The 11843-nt window shown below is 46.9% G+C and overlaps 2 protein-coding genes across 2 annotated transcripts; both read right to left on the bottom strand.

Annotated features, from left to right (window-relative positions):
* Positions 1–527: 527 nt before the first annotated feature.
* SFC1 (Mitochondrial succinate-fumarate transporter) lies at positions 528–1580 on the bottom strand (the record flags this gene model as incomplete). Its single annotated transcript, XM_064897223.1, has 2 exons — positions 528–1141; positions 1220–1580. The coding sequence occupies 2 exons, from the start codon at positions 1578–1580 to the stop codon at positions 528–530; spliced, it is 975 nt and encodes a 324-aa protein (XP_064756173.1).
* An 8558-nt stretch (positions 1581–10138) lies between these two features.
* On the bottom strand, positions 10139–11092 carry ECM31 (cell wall biogenesis and architecture protein; the record flags this gene model as incomplete). The annotated part of the gene is made up of 2 exons (XM_064897222.1): positions 10139–10947; positions 11026–11092. The coding sequence occupies 2 exons, from the start codon at positions 11090–11092 to the stop codon at positions 10139–10141; spliced, it is 876 nt and encodes a 291-aa protein (XP_064756172.1).
* Between the last annotated feature and the right edge of the window lie 751 nt (positions 11093–11843).

Raw genomic sequence — 11843 nt, 5'->3', positions numbered from 1 at the left:
AATTAAGGCCGCACTCATGTTGATTTGTAAGCCCACGATATTCTATGTCAACACTGCGGTATGACTCTATACCTAAGTTGCCACGCTAGCACGAATCAGGCCTCCCACCATGCCAATCGCGGATTTGGGGCTCTGACGAGGCACCCATGCGATGACTTCTGGTTAATTCAGGGACGATACATTGTTTCAGTAAATAGCTCGAACGTTTGTCCCAACTAGCATCGAACTGAGCTACACTTGGCCGGCCAAACGGCTCCAAATGTTAACATAATATTTTCGCCCAAACACCACACGCTTGGATGACCTTACCATACAGAATGTTGGATGTCTACAGTACTCTTGTCAGGTGTCCGATCTGTTTGAATGCCAAGGCGCCGTGGCCGAGTCCATCCTGTGCTGCTATAGCGATTTTGTGCCGCTTGTGAACTGCGAAATGCTTTGGTTGGAACAATATCGTGCCAATGCTAATGGTCGATACAAATTTGATCTTGCGCTTTTTCGACTGATGAGCTGCCTTAGGCAAGACTTCACTCCTCAAATTTCCCACCTATAAACGCTATGTTGCTGTCCTCCAACTTCTTCTTGAGATATTCATACACTGTGAAGGTCACAGCTTGGCCTGGAGCAACACGCATTACTCGAGGTGTAATACCCTTGTAAAATGCTTTCGGTCCTTCTTGCCTAAACATATCCTTCGATATCAGCGCTATTCTCTGGACAGCGGTCTGTCCTGGCTCGGCAGGTGTCTTTTGCAACCGCGTCTTGATTGTGTCGATGGGCGCATTGGTGAATGGGCCGACTGCACCACTGATCAGACCGATTACCGTTGTCTGGTAGCTGGGCAAGTTTTTGTTCTGATATTCTGGCTGTAACCTCTGCAGCAGCTCTTTCAATTCAGTATATGCTGTGAAGTTTGCAGCCTGGTTCGTTCCTTGCCGCAGAGCAGTGAGCGATACACCACGGTACAACGCGCCTATACCTTCGTCTTTTACCACGGTCAGGAGAGCATGAGGTGCTGATCGGTACTTCGGTACGTCGAGAGGATCTGAGAGAGAATGGTATTGGGCCTGCATACGAATTTTGACGACCTCCATCGGCGTCACGACTGCGACTGCTTCTGTCACACCAGCGCCTAGACCAGCTGTTCGAGTGAAGGTTAGTTTGGTAATGCCAAGGGTCATTCAAATCGTTTGCACAAACAGAGGAGTCGTGTACTTACCGAGAAAGGTAGCTCGACTACTAATCGACCCGTCCTCACCAGCGAGCGCTTGCTTATACCACTCGTAACTGGTGAACCGGATGGCCATCTTTGGCACAATACCTGTCATCACAGCTCCCAACCCTTTGTAAAGACCAAAGGCAGTCTCTTTTTTCACAATGTCCCGACCCGTCGCAACAAATCCTCTTTTTTTCGATCCGGGTGTCCTGCCTCGCCGCGAGAGCTGCATTCGCACCTTAATCGTGTCGAGCGGGTGACATACTAGGGCTTCCATCATTCCAGCACCACCACCTGCTATTAAGTTCGTGGCCGCCGAAGCTGGCTTCTTTCCATGCTCGCCTTTTACTGATTTGGCCGACATGGTGAACTTGTGTTTAATGCGTTTAGCTCGTGAGTCGTGGAGTAAGAAAGGCTATCAAGTCGTGAACATGTGCCGTAGCTGCCTCGTCTTCTTCTTATATCTAGAGCACCAAGACTTGTCTGATTCACAAGCAGAAACACACACGAGCTATAACCTTCGATCTTGCAGCTTGCCGCAAGTCTGTATATGGTACGAACGAGTGCGTCGAGCGAGAGGAGCGCGAGTGTGAATTCAGTGACGGGCGCCAACCTTTTATGCGAGATCTTGTCCTGCTCGTGTGAAAAGGTATGTGCCTCGGCGACCAGTGTCCCAGCTAAATCCGCAATTTGAAATGTAGATCGAGAACACCACACGAGGTCAACGAGTATATAGACCAGTACTGAGTATTTCCACAACCAAGCCCTCTAAAGCACCAGCTCATTTATTCCTGGTCGATCTATCACGAGGAGCCGCCGTCAGCACCCGAGCAAATGCTAAGACGCCAGGCGCTTCGTTTTGGCCAGGAACAATTTCCTCCTCGAACGCGAAGCTCCCCTTCCGCCGAGGCACGAACAATAGCTCTGCCAAAACATATGAAACTGCGTCATAGTGTGCGGGCTAGACAGCACGGGATTGTGAGGGCCGATCTCCTCCGCGTACAAATGGTGACATTGGCTCCACCGCGCTAAGAGCCACCCACCACCTTGTGCACACTGTAAGTTACTCATTATAGTATATATAGTATTTCACGCCCTGGTATTGCGTTTTGTATATATAAAGCTATTTATATTACTGTATATAGCAATATATTACGATTTCCTAGTATTGTAAACTGGTTTTAAGTAATATAGCTATAGGTAGTAACCTCTCTCTCTTCGTTAACTATAGCTGGGTTAATAATATACCTATTAGTATTGTAATAGGCTATTTAGTAACCTCTATTAATATATAATACTCTATTATACTATTTATAGTAGCTAGACGTACGCCTAGTACGAACCCGCTATATAGAATTAGTGATTTATCGTAATAGCTAGTTGTAATTATATACCTAAGTTATATACTTAGGCTAGGTATAATATATCCTTCTCTTTAACTATAACGGTGTATATACCTTCTCTTATATATAAAGTAACCCTTCTACGAGTTGTTATAAGAATACCTAACGATCTTAGTAGTCTCGACGCTGATTTTCTAGCTAGGTGGTCTAGATAAGGTAGGTATTAATATAGGCGATATCTATAAGGAAATTAAAGAATATCTTCGTCTATTTCTTCTATCGTAGTCGCTAGACGGTACCTACGGTCCTAAGTTAGTTAAAATTATTAGTTATGTTTATATAACGGTTATAATTAACAGCAAATCGCGGTTGCTTAATAAATTAACAATTAGATACCTACGGAGTCGCTCTAGTATTATATCGCGCTCTTATAATACGCTAGGCGAATATAGTATCGTTAGGGCGATAGATAGTGGTAATAAACACTACGGTATTCTAGCGGAATTTATCTTTCTAGATATTATAGCTTATTAAATCGTCGACGCCCTAGTATATTACCTAGTTATTAGTAAGTAATTTATTCTATTTATAGGCGATTACCTATAAAACCTTTAGTACGTTAATAGTATCTTTCCTTACAGTCTCTACTAGTCTAATATTAATTAATAGCAGGGCCTAGGCGAGTGGTATATTAGTAAAGAGGTTATCGGTATAGTAGGTAAACGCCTATAAGCTATATACGTCCGTTACGCGCTAGCAGAGTATATATACTATTAATTTTAGCGGTAGGAGTGTAATATCGTATGCAATATTGCCTTAGGCACCTCTCTTTCGCTTATACAGCGACCTTATCGCCAGCTAGAGGGTAATACCCTCTAGTACCCCCTCTAGACCCTCCTAGCTAGAAGATACGACAAAATCGTAAATCATACCCCTATAACTGTAGAGAGAGTAAAGAACGAAGCTACGCTTGGCTAGTTTATATTTTAGCCTATACCTATCTCTTTTAGACCCGTAGAACTTTAATGAACTCTTATCTACGATGATATAGCTGCTGGGGACGAGAACAGCTTTTAATCGGGTCTATAAGATATCTAGGGTATCTTTAACCTTCTAATGCCAATTAGAATCGTCCAAATCGCCCTCTATGTCACGACTTATCGTACGGCCAAGTTACGGCCGTGCACAGGACTAGGCCACGTTATAAGTGGTCTAAACCAGAACCAGCCTGGGCTACACTAGGACGGGGATGGTTTAAAATATAACGGTTATAGACTAAACCAGGACAGGATTAGTCCAGACTAGGATGTGTAATAAGGAAGGTTTAGCGAGACTAAACTATAAAGGTTACTGTGCTTAGTGCGATTAGTCTAATTAGTAGTGCTTAGTACTAAGTATATTGATTAAGGTGAGTAATACTGATTATAATATCACAACTTATAAGTATATAGATTCTAGTACACTCTCTAGTTACTTAGATAGATTCTCTGTAATTAATCTCTCTTACTAATTCTACTAGTACCTTCTAAGTACCTTCCTATCGTGTTTATATTTCTTATTACTAACTAGCTAATATACCACCCCACTGCCTGTGATCAGACCTACTTACCCTAGGCCTAGGAACTTACGTGATACTCTAGGTAACTATTAAGTAAAATTACGCTCTCGATTACTTTAAATCGTTAGAAACTAAGGGCATCGGTCGAGAGACGGCTAGTACTCTAAAACGACTGTATATTAGCGTAGAAAGAGAGGTTTTTAATTATATTAATACGATAAGCGATCTAGCGACGAATTTTAAGATCAGTAACTAGATTCTAGCGATTTTCGTTGGTCTGTTATCGCTTACCGATAATATTAGTATAATAAACTAGTAAATTAACAACGTATTAAAAAAACAATAAAAACAGCTGAATAGGCGATGACGAGCTTAAAGACGCGTCTTTTAGTGACTAAGTTTAATATTCAGTTACTACTAGAGGTATATAAGCTGGTTTATACGCGTTAATTCTCTCCTAACAGTTCCTCTTGGTGAACTTATCGATTAAACGGACGATCTTAGTAGTTTTAGTCGTATCTGATGTGTTTAGATTTTCGGCGTATACTTTATATAGCTACTAGAACTTAAACGTCGCTATTTTTCGATTTTAAAGCGACTGAATTAATGGATTAGATACTTGCGACAATAATGATAGTAATTACACGAATTTATCGATAGTATTGGTATAGTAATAGTGGTTACAAAACAGTTATCGACATGGACGCGACATTTTAGCGTGGTGGGTCCAATGTCACCATTTGTACGCGGAGGAGATCATGTCAGCCAAGCTGGCAGGTTGTGCGGGGAGTCTCCGGGTATTGCATGAGAGCGCTAACCTTCACATGGAATCTGGCCATCTTTTGTTTAGTTAAGCACAATCAAGGCTACGAGTACTGTAATGGTATCAGAACACACCAGAATTAATTGCAATTCTTCGTTGACCAGAAAGCGGGACCGCTGTTCTTGCCCTCGTCAATCTCTCTATGTCTTCTCGGCGAGGTTCCGAATATATGGGGCGGACTCTAACCGACTTTGACCAATTTCTATGAATTTAAGACCGGCAGCATCCGATGCTGGTCTCGACCTGGCTAGATGACCTGCAACCATGCGAATATGAACCACGAATATATTTGCAAGCACTACACTCTCTGATTGCCGTATCAAGTCAAACTCCGCGACCGCTGGAGCTCAGAGGAACCATGAAGATCTACGAGGTAAGAAAAACAAAGCAGACAGATTGGAGAAGCCAGCGTGTCGCGAGATGGAAAGTTCCTGCTTCAAAGAGAGAGAGATTCACTTTGATTTGAACACAATACGGCAGCTCAGTGGGATTGCTGGGCAGATACTTCCTCTCCCTCGTTACTGCGATCTACTCACTCTTAGCCCGTATACCGTGAACACTCGACACTATCTCTGGGTACAGTCGTGAATCACAAAATAGTACCTCAGGTGCTCCTGACTCACGAATCAAGACACTCGACAATCATGTATACTAATTCAACATTCGATATTTTGTGGTGCTTGAATTGCACTATACAAGGCGGAAGGCACTTTGACGCGACAGGATCAATGCCGCATCTGTGAGACTCATTCAGCAGAGCAGGTTCAGGCTTGCTTGATTCGCGGGCTCAATATTCTGCTGAGCTCTTGCGACTTTCTCACAATACGTGTCGAAGTGAGCACATGTAGGTAGATATGCGTGTTTATTGTTCGAAGCAGCCGCCTGTACAACCAATTGTGGGCTTGGCAGGAAGGACAGTACATCCTCGGACGGCATGGTATAGTTTCGGGAGTTGAGGTAGGCCACCGGAAGTCAATGGCAGGAGCCACCAATCGGCAAGCTTAACGTTTCACGATGGATTGATATCAAATCAGGAGCTTGCATAACTGCTTCTCCTTTGCGACGACGTAGGGCTGACTGCAACGGACTGTGACACCTAGAATCGTGTAGACAAATTACCGGCAGCGACAGAGACGGGGTCGATGCATGAAGCAGAGTGTACGTGAGAGAAAGTGAAGATACAGTAGTGGGAATGCACGAGCTCCGTCCGGCTTGCACAAATCTTCACCATAACCATGATGAGCGAAGTCCGGAAACAGGCTACGACTGCACAAGGCATGAACATTTACGAGAAGAAAAGGGAAAAGTCCGTGTCGTGGCGATAAGAACCGAGACTGTTCGTATGCACTGCGAGTGAATCGACAGTATCGCTCAAATCTGTGAAACGTGACTGCCTCATGGTGGTGGATCTTGGTTCACATGCGGGTGGGGAGATTAATTACGTTGTATGCATCGCAGACCTGTCTTTACTACTGGTACTCTCGACAACGATATCGCTGTTTCCTGATGGAAGGCCGACCATGAATTGAAAGTATTGGTGAGAGCATAGGCCAATCCCGACTGCTTGGTTACGTTACTGAAGACGAACCATCTCTATGATCGATTCGCAATACTTTCTTTCAAATAGAGGTGCATTATTTATCACCGTAACAACGAACATATCAGTCTTTACATCCGCTAGAAGATCGGCACATCGCACAACACGGCCACAACGTGGGACAACCGGGAAGGGCAATCCCTGAGCGGTCCATATCTCCAGTTTATCCAGCCAAAGACGGAGCTCGCGAGCGCCGTAACGGGACCGTCCAGCCAACTGGAACCTCACGAGCGGTTCTAGTGTTGATCAGTGCCAAAGCCGACTGGCGTCACGGATTCCGGGGATACTTCTTCCCACACGTTCCCTCCGATTTCCTTTCCGCTCTGATTCCTCTCATGGAGAACGGCTCAGTCGAAGGGTCAGCCCCTACGACGCCTGCAGTCACGTCGCATCATATTGTTCCATCCACTGATGCCATCGATAACGTGGTCAAAGCTTCAAGTAAGCAAAGACAGCGCACAAGAAGGGCATGCTACCCTTGCAGCAAGGTTTGTGACACTCGTCGGAAACCCAAAGTCATTGCAAGATTTGCTAACAAGACCAACTACAGAGAAAGATAAAATGCGACCGAGACGAACGAACACCTTGCAGCAATTGCGCGAAGCGACCAAACGCTGAATTGTGTACCTTTGACGATGATAGACCGCGTTCGGCACGACCCAGGCACTCAGCCAATACCGCTTCACCCACACCTGGCAGCCTAGCCAACGATGACTTGAAGCATGAGAGAACACCGCCGCAGCCAATGCTGCGTGGAATACAAAATGCTGGTACAGCTTTCGGCCTTGAAAACGGTGAGCGCAAGCTGGTGCTGCAAGCAAATGACCCACCTCGATCGATAGCTGCTCACGAATCAAAACCTTCTCTGCACAACTCTGCCTCGAATTCTGCAAGATACAGCGTGGTTCCAGAAGGCTTGACAGGCAGTACACCATCGTCACACCCGGCCTTGGCCAACAGTGCATTTGTGGGAGTCAATTCAGCGCAGCAACCACCATTTCCAGGTCCTACAGCTCTCACGCCACTACAATTCAAAACACCTGGTGAAGAGCTCAGATCTCTACTACCACCAGTGAAGCATGTAACCAAGTACTGTGAGATATATCACAACTCCTGTCATGTTCTCTATCCGGTTGATATTGGGCTACCGCACATGGAAGAGCTGTCGCTGCAGTACATTCACCAATCTCTCGGCGAGCGCTTCCTTGCTCATTACGAGAACAGGAACATGGAACTGTTCAGAGAAGAAGCACTTAAAATCGCTTTGCTTTGTGCAGGTATTGCTGCCGGAGTACAGGTGTCAGATCTTGAAGAGTTGACCCGAAGGTCATTACTTCGGCAATACGTCTCTAGCACTATGAAGTTACTGCGCATCGCTGATGCACAAGCAAACTCGTCAATCGCTGCATATCCTGCGACTTTGATCGTGTGTCGTGTTGTGCAAGACGAACTGGAGCCGATTCTGTCGTATACCTTGCTTGGAACATTACAGAGGATGGCTCACATATATGCCACGACATCAATCTTCACAGATCGCTTCTCGGAACAGACACGTCATCTTCGGGCACCTGACAACCTCGTCCGAGTTCGACTGCGGCAGGAAGCATTTCTTGCTCTCATTCTTGGTCAGAGCAACTTGCTCGAGAGACCTCCATTTCCGGACGTTCGTAACTGGAGCAATGCTGGATACACACAATGTCTGGATGTGTTAGCTAGTATCTCTACCTATTGTGGCACGGAAAACATAGATCGTGAAGAGCTCTTGGTAAGTCATGCAGACGCTCTACAATCTATTCAACCTCTTGAGCGATGGGTTACGCCACATCTAGCTGATAAAGCCAATTGTCGTAACGTACATGAGCTCACGGAGTTTTGCACTCTTCGCCTCCATGAGTGCTTGGTCAACGTACACTACTGCCAGATCATCATGGCTGCGTGCCGTCGATTGCCAGGACACGAAGAAGAGTACTTCAAAACAGGAGATGTCTGCAAGCAGAAGGCACGAGACTGCATCGGGGCCTATCTCGAGATGTTGGCCTTCAGCGTCGCTCCCTTGCGAAGCTGGATCTTGACAGTCACAGCACTTCGTGCAGCACTAGTACTGGGTGTGCTGCTGGCTGAGTTCTCTCAAAACGTCACAGAATCAGCTCAAGATCGAGAAAGACTGTCGAGGTTGTTGCAAGCATTCACAAACGTACAGGATGAAACCCAAGCTGATCGTTCAAGATGGTTGCGTAGATACCGCAACGTCTTTGAGAGATTGCGAGAGATGTGTGAACTATTGGCTCAACCAGCCAGTCGCGCTATGGTCATGAATGGTGCGGCCAGTCCGCCCGAGCAAGGTACAGCTCTGCGACACATGACCAGAGATGATAGAGACAACATAATGATGCCTCAGCGCATGGTACAGCACTATCTTGCAAGTCCGTGTGGTGAGGAGAGTCCTTTCAAGTCTCTCTTGCTATCACAACAGAGCACCTTCGAGATATGACGGAATTGTCTCAACTGCAAAGATAACGACGACCTTGTGCGCAAATCAAACAGCATGAACATTTTGCTATCTGCTACGACATGAAATGACGTATGATAATTGAAGGGACGAAGAAAAAGACGCAGATTTACATGATATTCAGCAAGCGATGGCGAGTGCAGGCAAACGGGTTATTTCAGTTAAAAGTATCTACAGCAAGATTGTTATTCGGGTGTAATGTGGTTCATAGAAGATTTTTCTTACAGCTTGATGACGGGAGCTGAGATTAATATTGCTGATTTCCTAGTAAGGACAGGAGAGTGATTGATAGGAGGTGGTACAAGGCATTGCACAGCCTTTACGAAACTACAGTATCAAACAAAGCACAGATCGTTTCTTCACTGCGCTTGCTCTTTCACCTTTCTTCATGCTCATCACCACGCATAACACCAAACAGATAGACAGGCAGTCTTTTCAATAGTGCCGAGGCTTACCCACCAGCGAGTCACATGTTCTATCGTCAATTCGTTGTTCTAAAACGCGTTTTACACAGAGGTTCCATTTCCACACCAACACGAACTAGATCGGTATTCTCAGCAGCCAGACTACCTACTAACGTAAACAACATGGCCACTCCAAGACCACTACCAGCCCCCCGTCAAGACACAAGCGACGACATCCCCAATCCCACCCACCAAGAACCGGACCTCCCCCTCTCAATGTCAACATCCACCCTCCTCCACCCTAGCAACCTCCCCAGCAGCACCGCCCAAGCCCTCGCCCAAATCCACGAAACCCTCGACAACCCAGCACAAAAGGTGACCATTCGCTTCCAACCACTGCCCGGAGCGCCAGCTCCAGCTCCGAAGTGGGCGGCCGTCAAAGTGAGTGCGAGCTCGAAATTTGAGAGTGTGGTTGCGTTTTTGAGGAAGAAATTGGGTGTAAAGGGTGGGGATGGGTTGTTTGTCTATGTGAACAAGGTGTTTGCGCCGGGGTTAGATGAGGGGGTGGGTGGGTTGTGGAGGTGTTTTAAGATTGAGGATGAGTTGAAGGTTTCTTATTCGTTTGCGCCGGCTTTTGGGTGAGGGATGGTACTTCCAGCGTTCTAGTGGATGAGAAGGATGCAGGATGCTACGACTCAGCTTGGTTTGGTTCCATGAATTCACGGATGTGGGCTTTGAGGGCTTCGGTGACCTTGGGATCACTCTTGTAGTTGTGCTCTGGAGCAGGATAGGCGCGACTGGTCACTTCTTCCTTGTACTGCTTGATGCCGTTCAGGCTCGATGTCCATTCGTCGCCATATTTCTTCACGAATTTGGGCATGAATGCGTCTGGAGGTCGAGTGCCCAGCATATCGATTTGGACGAGTACCTGACCACTGGTCTTGTTACCAGCACCTATACCGATGGTAGGCACTTTGAGAGCCTGGGTGACCACTTCGGCAATATCCTGAGGTACACATTCCAGCACTATGCAGAAAGCACCAGCATCCTGAACAGCTTGAGCATCCCGCAGCAAGCTCAAGGCTTTCCCGACCGTGTTGCCCTGAACTTTGAAACCACCAAGAGCGTGCTGTCGTTGTGGGGTCAACCCGACGTGACCACACACTGGTATACCAGAAGAAGTTATCTTGTGGATTGTCTCGGCCATCTCTTGTCCTCCCTCTAGCTTGACGGCCTGCATACGACCCTCTTTGACCATACGGATTGCGCTGGCTAGAGCTTGCTTGGGACTGATTTCATATGAACCCATGGGTAGATCACCAATAGTAAAGGACCTGGCTGCAGCGCGAGCGACGGCTCGAGCATGTACAACCATCTCATCCAGAGTCACTTCTGATGTGTCTGCCATGCCCAAAGATACCATAGCTAGCGAATCCCCAACCAGTATTATGTCCACGCCAGCTTCTTGAGCTATGAGGGCCGAAGGATAGTTGTGCGCTGTCAACATCGTGATGGGTACTTTGTCGGCATACTGTTTCTGTAGCGAGTGGATGGTGACAGGCTTCAAGCCCTTACTGGCGAGCGTATGCGATACGGGAGCGTGTGAACTGTATCTGACCTGTTGAGAGACCAAATTGCGCATCCAGGAGGTTCCCCTTGCTACGAGCTGCAGTCGCTGTAAACATTGTTGCGCGACCATAATTTAGTACTTTATCCTGGTTGTAGAGCTCGTGTGGCTGTTCCCGACGCGTGCAATTTGTCGGTCAGAGGTTGAGGATCGTTTCCAATCATTTCCGGCACTGGTGGCTGGCCGTGTCTTTTATGCTACCTGTCGTGCTGGAATATGGCAGCGTATTTTTGAGGAAGGAAGTTCGCGACTGTGAAAGAGCCTCGGATTCTGGTAGCTAAGCGTTCCTTCTTGGTTGTGTGCCGTGGGAAGCGTCCGCGTTGCACAGAAACCCCGGCAAATCTATCCAGGCTCAACCATAACGAAACAGGCCAGTGGCCAGAAACTGCTTAGGGACTGTGGGTTAGGCTTTACAGGCTAGAAATGCTGGGGGTGGGGCTCGCCCAAGTCCCTGATTCGAACAAGTCATGCGGTTCCAGCTGTGCAGTGCAGCTTCCTTCATTGTTCACTTTCATGATCAATAGCATGTCTAACGGATCACTGAACCTGCATTGCTCTGAGCTATTGCGAATATCATTCGATTACGTTAAGTGTCTGCCGCACCTAGAAGCGGCGTACGAAACAACGTGCTGTGGCGACAATGATGCGCAAGAGAGGCCATGTGAGTGCTCGTGCTGCCCCGCCTGACGCGAGACGTTCCGTGCTGCTCGTGGCCATCAAGGTTGCCCGACCATATCATACCATCCAGCCTCCACCTTGCCCTTAA

Source organism: Lithohypha guttulata, assembly GCF_036872675.1.
Source record: "Lithohypha guttulata strain CCFEE 5908 chromosome Unknown scaffold_2, whole genome shotgun sequence".
NCBI classification, from domain to species: domain Eukaryota; kingdom Fungi; phylum Ascomycota; class Eurotiomycetes; order Chaetothyriales; family Trichomeriaceae; genus Lithohypha; species Lithohypha guttulata.
The sequence above is the reverse complement of the archived record's forward strand: the minus strand, read 5'-3'. Positions and strand labels throughout refer to the sequence as shown.